The sequence below is a fragment of the Prionailurus bengalensis genome, chromosome A1, assembly GCF_016509475.1.
Source record: "Prionailurus bengalensis isolate Pbe53 chromosome A1, Fcat_Pben_1.1_paternal_pri, whole genome shotgun sequence".
Classification (NCBI taxonomy): Eukaryota; Metazoa; Chordata; class Mammalia; order Carnivora; family Felidae; genus Prionailurus; species Prionailurus bengalensis.
In genome coordinates, this window is record NC_057343.1 from 122,263,578 (window position 1) to 122,284,678 (window position 21,101).

Here is a 21,101-nt window from a genome sequence, read left to right on the forward strand (position 1 = left end):
TCTGTCAAAAATAAAACATCCAGCCTGTGGTTATTACTTGTTTTGGAATAGGACAATTGAATATTAAAAGAAAAGGAATTATCTTCACTGTATAACTGGGTAGGGTATATATGGCCTCTGGTAATGCTATTTAAAAGGTGTTGTCAAATAGATACAGTTTAGAAGAAATTCTGAAATGTTGTTTTGTTGCATTAAAAATGTCACAGATACTCTGAAAATGACTTAAGGAATATAGATGGAATTGTATGGAAAGAGAGCAATATCATAACACACATTAAAATCACCTCTGTCCTCTGCGGTACTCAAGACATTTTGTCCAAATTTGAAATAACCAATTCAGTGTATAATTTTTTGGTTTTCAGGACCAGTTTTAAGTATATTCCCCTTTCTCCTTTAAATTTGGTCTCTTTTTTATGTTTCTCTGAAGAAGATGTGGTAGATACATTTTCTCATCGCTAAGCTCAGTGTAACGAGTGTGTGCAAGAGTAATAGTAGAATATAACATCCTGTATTCTACAGACTGATGTTTTGGGTTGAAGGCAGTTGTCAGTCTCCAAATGAATTTATGTAAATTATCTTTCTTAAAATACATTTCCTGTTACCGACTGTGTAAAATTATTTAAAGCCCTGTACACCTACTAAACTTGAGATTCTGCACTTAATTCTGTGGAATGCATAAATAATGTTTCTTTGTGCAGAATCTTGGGTTTTGAGGTCTAGAAAATTTATTCGTATCCGATAGAGTCATTGAATGTTGTCTGGGGCATCTCTCCCCTTGTGTTTTACTTTGTTTTGTCTTGCATTCATTATCTTATTGTCCATTTCAGCATACAGATTTTCATCCAAAATACTTGTCATTGGGATATTTTTAATAAATAAACTTTCATCGCTTCTTTAAGTCACTCTTTATTGAGTTCCTACTATGTACCAGACATCATTTAGACCCTGGAACTTTAGATGGTGTGCCAGGGACCTTGGATTCTAATACTGAAGATACATGATCAATATGGCCAATAATTGGAAGGTGTAGCTTTTTTGTTTTCTAATTGAGCTTTTAAAGCTTAAGATTTTTTTCCCCTTGGAATACTCTTAAAGACAAAATCAGGAAATTACAAAGAGTAGCTAAAAATTCTATTTGAATAAAGACTATCTTCAGCTGACTAGAGTTAACATTAAGAAGGTGAAAATTTGGGGGTGCCTGGGGAGTTCAGTTGGTTGTGTCTGATTCTTGATTTCGGCTCAGATCATGATCTCATGGTTCGTGGGTTCAAGCCCTGTTTTGGGCTCTGCACTGATAGCACAGAACCTACTTGGGATTCTTTTTCTTTCTCTCTGCTCCTCCCCTGTTCACTCTTTCTCTCTAAAAATAAATAGCTAAACTTCATTTTTAAAAACTGAAAATTTTGCTGTCAGGCATATAAGATATATGAAAAACTTAGCATGAACTTGGAGTGTTTGCACTTTGAAATTCTCCATTCACTCTGTGCTGATCAGAACTAAAATTAATGAATATAAGTCGTGATCAGCTCACCTTCACAGTTATTGTAACATACTTCATTTAAGAAAATTCAAATACACAAAGAAGGAAAGCAAATACTGCAGGAATATTCAGGTACTCATGGCCTTCAATGCTTCTCAACATATGGAGTTAATCTTGCTTCATGTATAGCTCATCCCTGACTTGATTATTTAGAACAAGCCCCAAACGTAACATTTCATCTGTAAAAACTTCATGGTATATCTTTGAAAGATAAGGATTGAACACACAATCACAGTACTTTATTACACTCCCAAAATACTTGTAAGTTTACTGTTGTCAAATATGCCATCAGTGTTCATATTTCCAAATTGTATCATAGGTGTCCTTTTACAGCTGGTTCATTTGAAGCTGGATCCAAACAAGGTTACATATTATATTTAGAAGATGTATTTCTTAAGTCTTACACCTATAACAGTTTCTCGTACCTCTGTTTTGTTTTTTCTTGACCTTTATTTGTTAAAGAAACTGATCATTTGTCCTGAAGAATGTTTTCACATTCTGGACTTGGCACATTACACCCCCTTGTGTCATTTAACACATTCTTCTATCTTCAGGGTTTTCTATAAATTGGGGGCTAAATTTGGAGGCATTGGATTCACATTTGTTTGTTTTTTGTTTTTGTCATGAATATTTTATTGATGTACTTCCTACTACAGTATTTTATGATGTACATAATATTTCTTTTCTGTATTGTAAATGCTGATCAATGTGTACAGGTGTTTTCATCCTGATTGATCCATTTTGAAAGTTGTTCATGGTTTCAGCAGCCATTTGTAATCACTGCTTAGACCTGTTGTTTCATTAAGGGTTGTTGAAGAACATCAGACTGCATTTGAATAAACAACCATCTTTCTAAAGTTAAATGCATGTTCTTTGTCATTCATGTTGACAAGAAGACATTGTGCAGATTAGCCTTTAACTTTTCATTTCACTTTAAGACAGTTAAGTATACTTGGTACATTGAGTGCTGTGTCCAAAATTTAAACTAGTTGTATGGACTGAGAATGTACTTCCCCATTTTTCTCTTTAGCACACCCCTTCATTCTGCAGGAAATTCTGCCCAGTAGGTCATTCTTACAACTATTTTCAGATTTCGTTGATGATATGTTAGGTTGTTTTTGCAATGTAGTGATCAAAAGATTCTTTTTTAATGCAAATTTTGAAAGAATTGGTGCTAAGCACACAGTTTTGTGGTCTGCTGTACAGTATGATTTGTCACCTCCTTCTCTTCATACGTAGCAAGAGAAGGGTAGTAAAATTTAGTACATCTGTTTCTCTTGTACGTTTAATATAAAATCAAGTGGCTGTATTGTGGTTTGTTCTGTTAAAAGTGTACTAAAAATCTTTTGGAGGGGCACATGGGTGGCTCAGTCAGTTAAGCGCCTGACTTCGGCTCAGGTCGTGATCTTGCGGTCTGTGAGTTCGAGCCCTGCGTCGCACTCTGTGCCGGCAGCTCAGAGCCTGGAGCCTGCTTCGGATTCTGTCTCTCTCTGCCCCTCCCATGCTCATGCTCTGTGTCTCTCTGTCTCTCAGTAATAAACGTTAAAAAAAAAAAGTTAAAAAAAAATCTTTGGAATTTTATAACTGTTAAGGAAATTTATCAGGTGTAAAAGAAATTCTAAATTCACTTATCTTGTGCCACATAGTGAACATCTGACTTTAAATATAAAGTGTTGAGTAAACATAAATAGGTCTCATGGGGTAGTCAGTAAAACATACTATTAAGCGTCCAGTGAAAGAAAAAAGCCTACTCCTTGGTACTTCTTTTTAAATCTTTTTCTACCAAATTTGACTTCATTGTGTCAGAGATTCTTGTGTAAATATATGTAAGCTCTAAATGTGCTTTTTTTCAAAAGTCATTCTTAGTATCTGACGTAATTTCATACGTACAGTAGTTGGTCTGTTTATCTTGGGTTTTGTCCTTTTTTCTTTGTACTTGTTATCTACCTGTTCATGGGATAACAAGTTTTCACTGTCTTGTTTAGTGTTTTCCTTTTGAACATTTCTCATTTTCTGTGAGGATATGCTTGTGGTGTTTTTTGTTTTTAATTTTTTTATTGTTTTTTCTACTCCCAGTTATGGGAGTATGTTTTGTGTCAACCTTAAACTATGTGGTTTTGAGGAGAAGAGTTTTTGTTTTTAATGGATGTGATAGTCTTCAAAAAACTACATGTCTTGCTGGATACAAAACTGTACACAAGTAATAGCTCAGGGCACCTTTACCTGATAGTGTGATATGGTTGACTGTTCAGTTTTGGGTACAATTAGCATATAGTTGTTCCACTTAAGATTGTGAAAAATGGAGATTATGCAATCATACTGCCTAATTCTCACTCTTTCTTTATACCTCAGTGCATCCTAACTGGTTATGTGCCTGTTTCTTGAGTTAGGAAGAATATCAGTAATACCTTTCTCGACTGGCATTTTGGTGTACTCTTTCTGTTCTTGGCTAAAGTCTCAGGAAGTACATCATTCCCTGAGAAGCTTGTGACTCTCATTCCCAGCTGCCCTCCTATTCTTTCCTCTGTAGGACAGCCCATGTACTCTCGTGAACATGGTGCTGCTGCATCTGAGCGACTTCAGTTGGGGACACCGCCTCCTCTGTTGGCAGCTCGTTTGGTGCCACCTCGAAACCTCATGGGATCCTCCATTGGGTACCATACCTCAGTCTCCAGCCCCACCCCTCTGGTCCCAGGTAAGCTTTGCTACAGATGGCTGGCCATCCACCCTCTGATCTTTTTGTACCATAGCTTGCCAGCCTGCGTGGTGACTGGCATCCTGATCTGCCATCACAAATTCCCACTGAACCTCTTAGGTAGTTTTCTCTTCTGTTCCTCTGCCTCTTTGATTTGTCCCTAGTGGTTGCTAGATTAGGCCTCCTGTGTGTCTGTCATCTCTGGTGTCCTCTATGTTGACTTTTAGTGCCTCAGTAACAAAAGTCATGGTAGTTCCTTGAACTGATATCTAATACAGTAAATAGGAAGAGAATATCTACTTGAATGTTTTCTAATCAGTTACACATTACAAGAAAAACTAGGATAATTTTTTAAAAAGCAAACCAAAAACATCTGTTTTTCTTGCTGATCATGGATGAGCATATCTCTTTTTCCCTCTCTGATCCATGTATGACCTGGCTGTGTATAATGTAGTAATTTCTGGAAAACTCTTCCCTCCTACTTATGTGTACCTTTGGAAGACCTGTGGAGTGCTTTGTGGGTGTTTCATGAGGTTTTTAACATTTCTTGCTTTCCCTTTAGATCTGAGTCCATCATAACTGTCTAAAGGACTTTTGAGTTTCTAGGGGTTCTGTGTATTCTCAGGAATGATAGAACAAGGTCATTTGATTATGTAACTGCTTTAAAACCTACAGCTATAGGAGATTTTCTTTCAAGACTACCAAGTGGTAACTGAAAACTTTTTTATCATAATTTGCTGATCTTATACTTTGAATCATATTGATTGGCCATTAGTAAGGATCTGAATGTCTCTTACTTTGTAGCTGAAACTTAATATGAATGCCATAGAGCATTTTTCCACCAAGGAAGAAAAAGAGACGCAAGGACTTCTAAATCACAGTTGTGAAAACCAGTGTCTTCACTTAATCTTAACCCTTGTTTCATTTTATGTAGGATGAAGAGGATATATACCACTTAGAGATGAACATATTCAGAATTTTTTTAATACTAACAAAATAGCCATTTAGCATTATAATTTTAAGAATTAAGTATTTAGTTGTAGAGAAAACAAAGGGAATGTGATAAAAGTGGCATTGATGGGGTGGTTGGTAGTAACATAATGATTATATTTGTAAATGTAAAATTTTTTTAGCTGTTTGAAATAAAACATTTGAAATGTTTTATGTATGAAAGCAGCTATTATATCTCCATTTTAAAATGTAGGTAAGCAAATTAGTAGATTGATTTTTTTCTCTATTTTTTTCCCTACTTAAAAGAGTACCTAGGGTTGGGGGGGGGGGGGCGGATGGCTAAATGGGCAAGGGGCATTAAGGAAGACACTTGTTGGGATGAGCACTGGGTGTTCTACCCCGGGGATGAATCTACTCGTAAAGTCATTATTGCACTATATACTAACTAACTTGGATGTAAATTAAAAAAAAAGAGTACCTAGAAATTGGTGAAACATGATAACAGAGGAAACTCAACCAGTCCTTTATATATAGTATTCATATATGTGCATATTTCTTTTAAAAATATTTAAGAGATGTTTGGATTAAGTGATTAATATATAGGATAAAAATGGCTAGCTAAGGTAAATGAATTTGGAAATATCTCCGTAATCAAGAACAGATATGTGTATCTGTGTTTTGAGACAGGAGCGTTTTTATTTCTTTCACTTCTAACAGGGGTATTATTGTAATTCAGATTGTGTGTGTGTGTGTGTGTGTGTATTTGTATGTATGTATAGGTTGATATATTTATCAAAGAAAAATTCATTTTTTGCAGTTGTTTATAGTAATGAAAAATTATTTAACTACTCTCTTATTTGTTATGTGTTTTGTTGTTTTGTTTTCCCCCAGATACATATGAACCAGATGGTTATAATCCAGAAGCTCCTAGTATTACCAGTTCTGGTAGATCTCAGTACAGACAATTCTTTTCCAGAACACAGACACAGCGCCCAAACCTGATTGGCCTAACATCTGGAGATATGGATGCAAATCCAAGAGGTGAGAATGCCTCAGCCTTTGTTTGTTGCTGTTTTACAGGAGTTCAGTATAGCATTTCAGACCTCACTAGGGTCCAAAATTACTTACACACTGTCCTTTTGAAGAGTGCTCTATAATCATCTCAAATAAATGTTTTTGAATAACTTTGTCTCCACATTTTATTTTAAAACAATAATTAGAGGGGCATCTGGGTGGCTCAGTCGGTTAAGCGTCCAACCCTTGGTTAGGTCATGATCTCACAGTTTCATGAATTTGAGCCTTGCGTCAAGCTCTGCACTGGCAGTGTGGAGTCTGCTTAGGATTCTCTCTCTCCCCCTCTGTCTGCCTCTCCCCAACTTGGGCTGTCTCTCTCTCAAAAAAAAAAAAAAAAAAAAAATAATAATAATAAAGCTATAATTGTAATATATTTATTTTAAAATAAAAATAATACTTTTTTTTAATTGCTTTTTTTGTATACCTTTAGCCTGTTTTAGCTATTTACTGGGCACTGCACTAGATATTAGGTAAAGAAAGATGAAATGACATGGTCCCTTGCCTTCAAAGAATTTGATCACTTCAGGGCCTACTTTGTATCGTAAGAGCTGTGTTGCACACTAATAACTGAGAATCTAAAATACTGCAATAAGATGATTATTTGACCTTTTTTAATATTTATGATTACAACCATATGTCAGGATCTTTACAGAGCATAGTCATAAACCTTTAAAAATTAAATGCAAGCATTTACCTTTAATATGGGTTGATGTCCTCCTTTCTCCTCCCTTAAAAAAGTTGGTTTAGGGGCACCAGGTGGCTCAGTTGGTTGAGCATTCGACTTTGGCCCAAGTTGTGATCTCATGGTTTGTGGGTTTGAGCCCCACATTGGGGTTTGTGCTGACAGCTCAGAGCCTGGAGCCTGTGTCTCCCTCTTTCTCTGTCCCTTCCCCGTGTACTCTGGTGGCTCGTGCTCTCTCTCTCTCTCTCTCTCAAAAATAAATATAAAAAAATCTGAAAACAAAAAAGTTGGGTTAAAAAGTTTGATGAGGTTCCAGTTTTTCTTACTATAGTTGGTTTTTTGATATTTAATTTTAATTTGAATGACTGTCCATGGGACATCCTGACAGTATTTATCTTTTTTTTAAACATTTTTTAAAAGGTTATTAATTTATTTTGAGGGAGTGTGTGCATGTGCATGAGTCAGGGATGGCCAGAGAAAGAGATTCCCAAACAGGCTCTGCATGGAGCTGGGCTCATAGCTTGATCCCACAAACAGCAAGGTCATGAGCTGATCAATAGTTGGATGTTTAACTGAGCCACCCGGGCACCCCCCCCCGACAACGTTTTTCTGATTTAGTTATATGGTGACTATTTTCGTGTTCTTACCTTCTTTCCTGTCTTGATTTTATTAACTTTTATTTACTGCCATTAGTATCATTGTTACTACTGCAAGCTAACAGTTTTGTGTCAAGATGAAACCAAATGCTTTTGTATATGTATTATTATCTCTTATTTTCCTTTCCTACAACTCCTTAAAAGAGGTACTATTTTAATTCTCTTTTTACAGATAAAGACACTGCTGATTAGAGAGGTTAAAGAAATTTGCCCAAAGTCACACAGCTTTTAGTGGCCGAACTAGAATTTGAACCCAGGTCATTCCAATTCTGAAGAGTATACTATTACCTTCTATGCTATAATGCATATATTATTACCAAATTACTTGAAATTAATGGAAAGATCAGAGTCTTAAAAATTCAAGTTTTTCCTTTGTCGCTAGTCTGGTCTTTTTCTGCATTCATATACAGTAATTCATGGATAATCTCACTCAGAAATGAGGTCTTTGGGGGACCCTGGGTGGCACAGTTGGTTAAGTGTCTGACTTCAGCTCAGGTCATGATCTCAAAGTTCATGGGTTCGAGCCCCGTGTTGGGCTCTGTGCTGACGGCTTAGAGCCTTGAGCCTGCTATGATTCTCTGTCTCCCCTCTCTCTTTCTGTCCCTTCTTCACTCACACTGTCTCTGTCTCTGAAATAAACATTAAAAAAAAAAAATGTTTTTTTAAATTAAAAAAAAAAATGTGGTTTTTGTACAGCAGACTTGGTTTGTCACCTTGGCAAAGTCATCCAGCCTCTAGCTCTGTATCTCTTTCTTTTTTTATAAAGCACTTCAGTAAAGGAAAGCAGTAGGCAATGTTAAAAGGTAATCAAGCTATTTTAGGGAAGATCTAATGGCATCTCAGCTTCTAGAATGCATTATACCATCACAATTGCTATCTCCTCCATTTGTCTTCTGAAAATAAAGGCCCTAATAGAGCAGAGATCAAAGTTATTTTTTTCACTGATTTACACGTATGTCTAATATAATTGTTGAGCTATAGCAGCTGCTAAAGAAATACATGTTAAATCTGCATCATTATTTCCCTGATTGTCACACATATTACCCCCCACTCTCATCCCTACCCCAGCATCCCTACCCCTAGCCCTACATGTCATTTTTGGCTGCTGATTTTACTTTTGGTAGAGTCACTTAAAGTTAAGGAGAATATTCACAGTGTATCAGGCATCGTTTTGTGTTGTTATTTACTTTTTTATTCACACCTCTTCCCATTCACAGATAAGCCATTGTAATGTCAGTTTCTTTAAGTATTTTAGTTTTAATTGTTGTGAATGAAATATAGCAATTTACAATACGGGCTTTGGGTTTTCCTCCCATCTTTTGAGTTTGAAAAATTTTAAACGCACAGGAAATCAAAAGAAATAAAATAAACATCTGAATGCCTTTACTTAGATTCACCTTTATTAAAGTTTTGTCACCTTTGGGCCTAAGTGCTTGCTTTTGTATGCGCAGTGCACATTCTTCTTTATCCCTTCTTTCCTTCTCCCTTCAGGTTTATTTTCCCTGAGTTACTTAAAAGTATATTGCAGAGATTGTGCCCTGTAGATACTTTATTTTACTTCCAAGAATATGACGTCCTTTATAAGCACAATATCATTGCTACACATAAGAAAATCATAATTCCTTAATATCCTGTCCAGGTGAACTTTTTTTAAATCACATCAAACAGTACAAATAATTTCACTCTGTTTATGGTGCTAAGTTTGATTGCTTGTCTGAGATGATAATTGGTAGATCTCTCCATTGTAAAGTCATCATTTGTGGGGTGTACTTTGGCACCAGATAAATATCTTGTTCTCTAACACCGTTTCATTGATGAGTATTGTTTTCCAACCATTGATGATCCTTGTCTGAATCAATTTTTACATTGGAGCTGCCTATGACTTTTTAAACTTCAATATTGTATTTTTAACAAAGGAGAAAAAGGAGGAAGCAGTTAGTAAATAAGCATTTCTGAAAAGGAGATGGTAGCTGGGTGCTAGTCACTGTGCTTTTTAGCTTTTAGGCCATATATTGTAATCATTTGAAATTCCTCAGGTACCATGCATTGTTAATAATGTTAATTTTTGTTTCCAACAGCTGCTAACATTGTCATCCAGACTGAACCACCAGTTCCTGTTTCAATTAATAGCAACATAACCAGAGTAGTTCTTGAACCAGATAGCCGAAAAAAGAGCTATAAGTGGTTTGGAAGGGCCGCTCACAAAGAAACCTTGGCTGGGAAAGTAAGACAATTTGCTACTTAGTAGTTCTAATTGGTGTATTTGTTGTTTTTGTTTGCATTAGTAAATTTGTAAAATTCACAGTTGTCATTAATCAGTGATTTTAAAACTTTGTGTCTCAAAATTAGGGTTCCCCAAGGCATCATTAGAACATCTTAAAAATGGGAAGAGCGAACAGAATATAATAGATATTAGTAATTTGTATTAGTAACTTGTATTAGTAACTAATATAATAGGTATTAGTAACTTGTATTCTGTACTTTTACAGAAGTTGAAAAACCCACCATTGAAAAAAATGATGTTCTTCCCTTGCTTTAAAGTTAGACTCCTTGGTAATTGTGGCGGATCTTTTTAGCCTATTAGTTTTAATCTCATTTGGGCCTCTCTTTTTGTGATCTTTTGCTCTTCAGTTTTCTTTTTCTATACCTGTTCTGTTCCCATGTAACAAGGACGATGTGAAAATTACTTAGTAATTTCTGAAGAATGTAAGAATGTCTTACAAATGACACTTTAATACATATAAACTTAAAGTTTTTGTTGACCTGTCTGATGGCTAGGCATAAGGTGGGGGAATTAATCAAGATCTATTAATATTCCTTTCAGGCAAGGGAATAACAGTCAGAGTAAACCAGGATTTTTGAGAAAGAATCAGTATACAAACACCAAATTAGAAGTCAAGAAGATCCCTCAGGAATTAAACAACATTACTAAACTCAATGAACACTTCAGCAAGTTTGGAACTATTGTGAACATCCAGGTAAATGTGACTAGGTTGCTGACAGATGAATGTGCTTTTATGCATCTTTGAACATAGCAGTCCACTTTGCTTAAATGAGCCAGTAATTAATCTTATAATCTCTGCTAAGTGTTTTAAGCTCCACTGTATAGCTCTATACCCAACTTTATGATGAAATTAAGCTGAATTTGTTTTTCGCTTTTTTTTTTTTTTAATTTGTTTGTTTCTTATCTGCAACCTCTTCCTGAAAGACATTGAGGATGGTTAGTATATTTTTATTCATGGTGCTATCTCTGGACAAAAGACTTTTTAATCTGCTTTAGTATTCTAACTAGATAGGTAAGATTTTTGGTAATTTCTAAGGTAATTTTGTCTACTGAGTGACTTTTATATTGTAGTGAAAAAGTAATTGGTTAAGGATGGTTGTAATCTTGAGAATTTAGACAGTGTAACATGTTATCTAACATCATGTGATTTGTAGTTTCTGTATTTTGCTGTCTACTTGACACATATTCCAATTTATGCATTTGTGGTTGGGTGTTCCAGTGTAATTGAGAGTACTTGAAGTCCTTATTAATTTGCCATTTCACTCAGTTACCCCTGATGGTTAATGTTGGTCATGAAACCAAAATATGATTTATGTAACAATTTAAGAAAGTATTATGAGGGGGTGCCTGGGTGGCTTAGTTGGTTAAGTGTCTGACTTAGGCTCAGGTCATAATCTCACGGTTCGTGGGTTTGAGCCCCTTGTCAAGCTCTGTGCTGACAGCTCAGAGCCAGGAGCCTGCTTCAGATTCTGTGTCTCCCTCTCTCTCTGCTCCTCCCCTGCTCGTGCTCTGTCTCTTTCTCTCAAAAATAAATATAACATTAAAAATTTTAAAAAAATTATATGAAAAAAGGCACCACCCTTAGGTCACTGCAATAAATCCCTGTGCCCTTCACCCTTCAATCTCTGTACTCATCCAAAATGTGGAGGTGTGCTATACTGGACCAGCACTGTTGAAAACACTGGCTAAAAATGAGCGTGATGATCAGGGTCCTGGCCTTCATGCAGCTGACCTTCTCAGAGAGCAGAGAGAGAATAAACAAGTAAAACAGGTTAAGTGCTATAAAGATAAATATAGTAAGGTAATTAAGTGATAGAGGGGGAAGGGAACTCAAGAAAAAGCACTCTTAGAGGTGACATTTAAGCTGAGACCTGAAGAAAGTAGTATGAGGGGGTGCCTGGGTGATCTCACGCTTCCTGAGTTTGAACCCGGCATCAGGCTCCATACTGACTTTGCAGAGCCTGCTTGGGATTCTCTGTCTCTCCCTCTCCCTCTCCGCCCTTCTCCCACTTGTGCTCACTCATTCTCTCTCTTTCTCTCTCTCTCTCTCTCTCTCAAAAAAATAAACTTAAAAAAAAAGTAGTATGAGGAAATTTGATATTTCAAAGAATTGAACCAAGGTACTCTTTTTGAAAGATTTTTAAGCAGTGTTTTTTCCTGAGTATAGTACGTGTTTAATTTTATAGATAATTGGAAATCCATTAAACAAAAGTGAAAAAACAAATCACCATGTTGCAACAATAATTATTAATCTTTTGATGAGCATACTGTATTTATATGGAAGAACACATCTATACACACACATAGACATGTTTTCATTTTAAAAATACTTTACACACTTCAAGAATACAAAATCATATCAGATGTCTCTGCCTTTTTTCTCTTACGTGTTTTCTAGGTTATTATGGTTTATGGCATTTAGGAAAATTAGATGGCTTAATGTAATTTGGTATATTAGTCTTGTTGGATTGCCATAACAAATACGTATCAGAGACTAGGTGGCTTAAACAACATTTATTTTGGGGGAAGTCCGAAATCAGAGTGATGGCCTTTTTGGTTCCTGGTGAGAATTCTCTTTATGATGGCCACTTTCTTGCTGTGTCCTCAAATTTTGGAAGGGGAGAAAGAGCTCTTCCTTTTCCTATAAGACCTCCAATACCATCTGATTAGGGCTCCACACTTATGACCTCATTTAACTTTAATTACCTCCTAAAAGCCCTGTCTCCAAATGTAGTCACACAGTGAGTTAGAGTTTCAACATAAGAATTTGGGAGTGGGGGCATAAATCAGTCTGTAGCAATAGGCCATAATATACTTACTGTTCTTTGTGGTTGAGGATTTCTATTTTTTCTCTTATCTTCTATAAAAACAATGCTGTGGTGAGCCTCCTTGTTGCTAAACCTTTCGTTATCTTTTTATGATTCGTTGCTGAATTAAAGGGAATTTTAAGACTTTTTATTTGTGCTCTGCCAAATTATTTGCCAAAAGGGTTGTGCCAGTTGATACTCCCACATGCACTGTGTTAAAGCCTGTCAACATTGTAATGTGGATCCATCAAAATGTTTTGAACCAGATTCGTAAGTGCAAAATTGTACTTGTTTTACTTTGCTTTCTTTTTTTAAAATACATTTTATTTATTTATTTATTTATTTATTTATTTATTTATTTAGAGTGTGAGCTGGGGAGGGGCAGAGGGGGTGGGGCGGGGGAAATCCCAAGCAGGCTTTGCAGTCAGCACAGAGCCGGACATTGGGCTCATACTCACAAAACTATGAGATTATGACATGAGTCAAAATCAAGAGTCAGACACTTAACCCGCTGAGCCACCCAAGCGCCCCATTTGCTTTTTTAAATTACTACGTAGATTCTGATTTATATAGATCATTTGCAGGTTTTTTTGGATATGCCTATTGATTGTCTTCACCCATTTTTTATGAAGCCATTTATAATAGTGCTTTTCCAAGCCATTGCTTGTCATGTATATCAAAAATAGTTCTTCTATTCATCATTTAGTTTAGGGTATATTTGGACTGACAGATTTTAAATTTTTATGTGGTAGAATTTACTACTGTTTGTCTTTATGGATCTTGTTTTTATAGGTATGCATAAAAAGATTTTCCAAACACTCAGATTTTACAGATATTCACCTTTTTTTCTTCTGTGTTTTTATTGTTTTTTTTTTGTTTGTTATGGTAAAATATTTTCTTTCTCTGGAGTTTATTTGGATGTAGGATATCAGGGAGGGATCTAACAACTTTTCCCTAACTGGTTACGTAACATTACTAAGATTCTTTATTGAATAGTCTTTTTTGTATATAATTTGAAAAATATGCATATTATCTTTTAGGGTGATGGAGAACTGTACGTACAAAGCTTTCGGAATGGATTTCAGCAGGTTCTTTTCTATTCTGAAGTCTTTATCAATAATTTATTTGCACTTAACTGCTTATTAATTTGTTTGCTTTTTTTGTTGCTTTTGTTTTTTTTCTTACAGGTTGCTTTTAAGGGAGATCCAGAAGCAGCCCTCATCCAGTATCTTACCAATGAGGAGGCCAGGAAAGCCATTTCCAGCACTGAAGCAGTTCTAAATAACCGGTTCATTCGAGTTCTGTGGCATAGGGAAAATAATGAGCAGCCTGCATTGCAGTCTCCAACACAGCTACTCCTGCAGCAACAGCAAACACTTAGTCACCTGTCGCAGCAGCACCACCATTTGCCACAGCACCTTCATCAGCAACAAGTGCTGGTGGCCCAGTCCCCTCCCTCAACGGTACATGGGGGTATCCAGAAGGTAATCTACTGGTTCATAGACAAGGAAAAGTCCTCTGGTCCCACCCTCTAGATCATTGTCAATTTGCGGTCATTAGGTCTTCTACTTTAAAACTTCTCAGTTTGATCTGCAGACTAGCAGCATCTTATCTCCTGAGAACTTATTAGACATGCAGTTTTTTGGACCTCACCTCAACTTAGAATCACTAGGGTTGGGGCTTAAGCATCTGTGTTTTAACAAGCTCTCCACTTGATTCTTACAAACCATAAAGTTTGACAAGTGCAATTCTGCTTCTACCAGAATTACTTGCCTGAATACAAATTCTCGGATCTTAGCACCCACAAGTTACAGTCAGTCTGTAGAAATGGGGCCCATAAATCTACATGTTTAAAGGAATACTCTTAGTGATTCTTCTCAACACTAAAGTATAATAACTGTCCACTACCAGACAACTCTGAATCTAGAACTTCTTCTTTGTTTTGTGTTAGACTCAGTCATCCTTGTACCCACTCTTTTGTCTGACTTTTTTCCATGTAGAAAACTCTTTAAAAGCTTTAAAAATTGAAATGTAAGCTCCGAGAAAATAGGATTTTGCCTGTTTTATTCCTTCTGTCTCTTGTGTCTAAAACAAGGCTTGGCACATGTTGCTCAAACTATACTTGAATTAACAGATGAAGGAAGTAAAGAAAAAACCACTATGCATTAGTGCCATTCCAGTATTGATGGTAATGCTAATCTTTTCCTAGGTGTTCTCTTGTTTGAATTAAATGCATTCAGGTTTTTTTTTTAAAGTATTACCATATGTAATCTTAAGTCCAGTCATTATCCTTTTTATGTGCACCTCAGCCTCCATTTCTTTTGTCTAGGTCCCACTTCATGTTAGAGCCCAGAGGCAGGTGCTTCCCCTGGATGTAGGCTGAATGGTGTACAAGAGTGATACGGTCATGTTTGTGATCCATTAGACTGTGTTCTGTTAATGCAGCCCAAGATTGCACTGTGTTCTTGGGGTGTCCATATCACACTGTTATTGATATTAAGCTACTATCATTTAGAAGCCCCAGATCCTTCAAAGCATTACATATTAAAGGGAACATTTTATTTAAAAAAAATTTTTTTTTTCAACATTTATTTATTTTTGGGACAGAGAGAGACAGAGCATGAACGGGGGAGGGGCAGAGAGAAAGGGAGACACAGAATCAGAAGCAGGCTCCAGGCTCTGAGCCGTCAGCCCAGAGCCTGACGCGGGGCTCGAACTCATGGACCGCGAGATCGTGACCTGGCTGAAGTCGGACGCTTAACCGACTGCGCCACCCAGGTGCCCCAGGGAACATTTTAAAAATTAGTAGAACTTATTTTCTGTATGAGTTTATATCCATATGCATGCATTTTGTTATGACATATTTCAGACATCCATAGAATAGATAATAGCAATCATTTGAATATCTACCACTTAAAAACTTAGAGATGATAGAAGCACTCTCCCTTCTCATTTCTTTATTTTCTTCTCCAGGGTAATCACTAGCCTGAATTTGTATCATTCCTGGGCATTTTTAAAACTTTTACCACTTATGTGTTTATTTTGTGTATGCAGATGATGAGTAAACCACAGACTTCCGGCGCATATGTTCTTAACAAAGTTCCTGTTAAACATCGCCTTGGACACGCAAGTGGTAACCAGAGTGATGCATCACACGTGTTGAATCAGTCAGGTGGTGCTGGAGAGGATTGCCAGGTATGTATTTCTGTGACCCTCTGATTCATTAATTACTCAATCTGTCTACCTATTTATAATTTTTAATGTTTATTTTCGAGAAACAGAGACGAAGTGAGCAGAGGAGGGGCAGAGAGAGAGAGGGAGACCCTGAATCTGAAGTAGGCTCTAGGCTCTGAGCTGTCAGCGCAGAGCCCAACACAGGGCTCCAGCTCACAAACAGTGAGATCATGACCTGAGCCAAAGCTGGATGCTTAACCAGCTGAGCCACCCAGGTGCCGCAATCCTCAAATATATTTAAAATTGTTTAGTGACACAGAGAAATTAACAACTTAACTTTCATCCAGATATGTAATGTCTTGTTTCTTCACTTGAGGTAAACGTGACAGCTAACCTTAATGTGGAAGGTATACTTGCCTAATTTCCATGATACGGCCAGAAATAGGCTAAATTTTTTTTTCTATTCAAAGCTAAGTAGGAGTTTGAGAATTTTAGAAGAATATAGTGAAGAAGATTCTATCCTAATCAAAACTTTGAAATGTATCTTAAGTAGTTTCTTTTGCTTTTAGGAATATATCTGTACAGTGACTTTGCACAATGGTGATTATTTCAAAGAGGGCTTGGAAAATTCTGAAAACAATCAAGGCCGGTGGGGGGAGTGCTTAACCCTACTAGCCATAATAAGAGTATTATGAAGTCTATGTAACTAAGTCAGTTAGTACTGGCACATGAAGAGATAGACCAGTGAAATAGAGTAAAAGATGAGAAATAGACTCATTTGCAAATAGGAATTTATTAGATGTCAAAGAGTATCTCAGGTCAGTGGAGAGAATATGGACTTTTTGATAAATGTATTTGGATAACTGAATAGCCGTGTAGAAAAGATAAAACTAGATCCATTTTTCAAATTACATAATAAACTAGGATAATTTCCAAAAAGATCTGAGAATTTAGATGCTGATGGAAATGCTAAATGTTACAACCCCCATGAAAGCAAATTTGGCAGTGTCTGGCAAAATTATGTATGCATTTATTCTAAATCAGTAACCCTCCTTTTCAGAATGTATGCCAAAAGTACATTTGTCAAACTATGAAAAAATATACGTAACAGGCTAGTAAGTGTAGACTATAATAGCAAAAGACTGGAAACAATCCAGATGTCCATCATTAGGGGACTAGTTAACTTAAAATGCAGTACAGTAGCAAAAGTGCAACTTTACAACAGAATGAGGAATATCTTCATATGTACTGTGAGGTGATCATGAGGTAAAAAAAAAAAAAAAAAGTACAATGGTACAAAACATACATAGGCAGCCACTGTTAATGTAAGTAAGTAGGGCCATTGAACACCTAAGTATTTGATTAATAGCAGAAACAAAAAATCCTAAAATTAATTACAAAAAATTTCTTTTAGTTCCTAAAATTTAAATCTTGGTGGTTACGGCAAGGATGGAAAAACTAGACAACTTTGATTATGTCTTATTTTGTAGATATGTCTTAGAACCATGTAAATGCTGCGTTCAGTCATAAAATGAAAAAAGTAATGTCTAAGAATTGAAAAGTGAAACAAATGAAGTAATATGTTTGCATAGAGAGTACCTTTTTCATTTTTTACAGTTTATTTATTTGAGAGAGACATTGTGAGCAGGGGAGAGGCAGAGAGGGAGAGAATGAATCCCACACTGATTGTGCAGACCCTGACTTGACTTCATGAACCACGAGATCATGACCTGAGCCAAAATGAAGAGTCAGATACTTAACTGACTGTGCCACCCAGGTGCCCCTAGAGAGTACTTTAAAATACAGCTATTTGAATATATATTCCTAATGAGATGAACCCTGAGTTCAAAAAACAATTTTAAAAGGTATTTTTCAGCAGTAATGTTATTCTGAAACAGTTTGTGAGCACTGTAGGATAAATCAAATGAAGAATTATATTGGTGTCACTGACAAGTGCGATTTTCACTGTGGTTGAAAAGATGTGTATGGTAGATTAAGTGAAAACACTGTAGTCCTATGTTTGAATTGAAAGTATGGTAGATCCTTGAACAACATGGGTTTGAATTGTGCAGATCACCTAAACATGGATTTTTAAAATAAATACAGCACAGGACTGTAAATGTATTTTCTCTTAGGATTTGCTTAATATTTTCTTTTCTGTAGCGTCTTAGAAGAATACAGTATATAAAACATGTAACATAAAAAGTACATGTTAATTGACTATTTATCGGTAAGGCTTTTGGTTAGCAGTAGGCAATTAAGTTTTGGGGAAGTCAGAAGTTAAATATGTGGATTTTTGATTCTTGGGGTCCGTGCCCCTTAACCCCTGAGTTATTCAAGGATCAGCTGTATTGATACACATTCACATACTGTTTTATCATAAAAAATAATAAGCAGTAAAAAGCTCCAAAATATTTCTTAATTCTGTTCACTGAAAAGGTTGAGAAATAATAATCAGTCGAAGGGTAATTACCCCCTGCCCCCTCCCAGGCACTCAGAGGAACCAAGGGTTTTTGAAGAAATGGCTGTCTGCAGATCTGGGGCTGGCAGTATTCCAGATGACCCTAGAATTACTTTGTTCAACCAGAAAACATAGTTGTCAACAATTTCTGGAATCCTGTCAAAAGATTGAGAAGATGTCATAAAGGCTCTAGGTCTACTAATTTGAAGGAAATTCAGAGGACACAGAAACATGTTATGGGGTATCATAGAATTTTGTGGTGAATACAGATTCACAGGATAAATGACCTGATTTCTTCAAAAAGCAGTTTGCAAGGAAAAGAAAGAGATGAGAAAGGAAATGGTTTCAAAATAGACTTTAAAGAGATATAACCAGTTCCTGTAGAAGAAGCTTCATGGAGCCCAATTCAAATGGCAGAAAATGTTCAGAAAATTATAATACAATCTTGGGGCACCCTGGGTGGCTCAGTCGTTAAGTGTCTGACTTCAGCTCAGGTCATGATCTCACAGTTCGTGGGTTTGAGCCCCGCACCTGGCTCTGTGCTGACAGCTCGGAGCCTGGAGCCTGCTTCGAATTCTGTGTCCCCCTCTCTCTCTGCCCCTCCCCCATTCACCCTCTGTCTCTCTGTCTCAAAAATAAACACTAAAAAAAAATTAAAAAAATTATAATACAATCATGAGATGTGATTGTCTAATGATAGTAAGGAGTTGTTATAAGTGTGATGATGGTATTGTGGTTATGTTTTAAAAAGAATGGAGTCCTTATTTTTTTAGAGATACAACTGAATATTTACATGTAAAACATAGAAACATAGTGTTTGATATGAATGTGGAGTTAGGGATTTAGGTAAAACAAAAGTATAGTAGTCTCCCCTTATCTGTGAAGATACTTTCTAAGACTCCCATTGGATGCGTGACACCATAGATAGTACCAAATCCCGTATATGTTTTTTCTTGTACATACCCATGATATGGGTACATACCCATAATAAAGTTTAATTTATAAATTAGGCACAATAAGAGATGCACAATGATAATATTAAAATGGAATAGTTATAACAATATAATAAAGGAGAAGTCACTGAAAATACTGTACCATATTCATCCTTCTTGTGATGATGTGAGATGATAAAATAAATGCTTCCAGATGAGGTGAAGTGAGGTGAATAATATAGGCAGTGTGATGTATTGTTAGGCTTCTAATGACCTCCTGATGAGTCAGAAGGAGGGTCATCTGTTTCTGGGCCACAGTTGACCTTGGGTAACAAACCGTGGAAAGCCAAACTGGATAAGGGGGAACTACTCTATTTTATCTCCTGATAATTGTTGGTGCTTAGTGATGGGTACATCACCTTTGTAGTATAACTCTGTTGTTTAAAAAATTCTATTATGAAAAGATAGCAAAACAAAGATAGTTACAGATTTGGAAGTCAGACAGCCCTATTTGACTTGACCTGCCTCTTACTAGCTGTATTAGATAACTTGGGAGCATTGGTTTCCTTTTCAATAAGTTGCTCTGGGGATTAAAAAAATTTCATGTTAGTAAAGCATGGAAGGGGAGTGTTAAGTACATACTAAGTGCTCAGTAAATTGTAGGTGTTGCCATTTGTGTTAGGAAAGACTTGAACCAGAGAGATTATACTGTGCCATAGCTCTGCTATGCCTTAAAAAAGGGAAGATTAACTGGAGAGTGGTCTGTTCAGAACGGGAAAGGAATCTAAATACCAAAACAACCACAGTAAAAATGGCCACCACTTTGCTTGCAAAGTCAGACCTGTGAGCTAACTACTTGTTTTATGTTTGATTGTAAACTCATATAGCATTTGATTTAAATAGATTCTGATGAGGAAGTACTTTAATCCTGTGTTAGGTGATTTGGATCAGGGTTTAAAGAAATAGGAATAATTCTATGACCAGATGTCTTAATTAGTCTTAACTTAGAAGGAGGGAAAAGTAGAATGAGACTAAAGATGTAATTGGTAAAGAGGCTGCAGTCATTGCTGTTAGCCAGGTTAGAAAGGGACTTGTTATTTTAACTGTGAATAGTATTCCTGTTTTTTTCTGTGTTCAGTCATGATTCTGAATTGTGGATTTGTTTTTGTTTTTGTCTTGATTCATCGCGGTCAGAAGAGTTCGTTTGTTGGAGGTTCTTAATCTGAAATTGTTGAATGAGAGGACAGTAAGGCTTCGCTATGAGTACAGGCCTGCTCCTAGATAAAAGTGGCTGTGGTTCCTTTTTCTCAATTAAGAAAATAGAAGAAGGATGTGATTGCGTTCAGAAACATTATTGCTAAAATTTTGTTTTTGTATTTGAATTACAGTTGAATTTATGTATATATAAAAACCAGTTATATAAATGAAGTTTTTAAAGTAAACTTTAACTCCTGAACCAAAAGAAATACATGCAGTCTTTCTAAAAAATTACCTTAAAGCGTTTCTAATATTTAATTTAATTATACTTGTGTTTCATAGATATTTTCAGCTCCAGGCCATCCAAAAATGATTTACAGCTCCTCAAACTTAAAGACGCCTTCAAAACTTTGTTCAGGGTCTAAATCTCATGATGTTCAAGAAGTTCTTAAAAAGAAACAGGTAACAGCCTTGATTCTAATTTCCTTAAAGAGGGAAGGACCCATTGAATTCTTAAGCGATTTTATTAACACACTTGAGTAGTTCATGTTCTAGAACTACATTATGTTTATTTAGCTGCTTCTCGATGGAGTGTACATTTGAAAAAAAAAAAAGGTGAACAGACAAAAAAAGTATTTTGCAGTTGCC

The 21,101-nt window shown here is 36.1% G+C and overlaps 1 protein-coding gene across 1 annotated transcript in view; it reads left to right on the forward strand.

Annotated features, from left to right (window-relative positions):
* RBM27 (RNA binding motif protein 27) overlaps window positions 1-21,101 on the forward strand; it is a 72,828-nt gene that overhangs the window by 34,945 nt on the left and 16,782 nt on the right. The window contains 8 exon segments of the mRNA XM_043590224.1: window positions 4,071-4,235; window positions 6,078-6,227; window positions 9,677-9,765; window positions 9,767-9,822; window positions 10,423-10,576; window positions 13,877-14,173; window positions 15,744-15,884; window positions 20,796-20,915. Of these exon segments, the coding sequence (XP_043446159.1) occupies window positions 4,071-4,235; window positions 6,078-6,227; window positions 9,677-9,765; window positions 9,767-9,822; window positions 10,423-10,576; window positions 13,877-14,173; window positions 15,744-15,884; window positions 20,796-20,915 (1,172 nt within the window).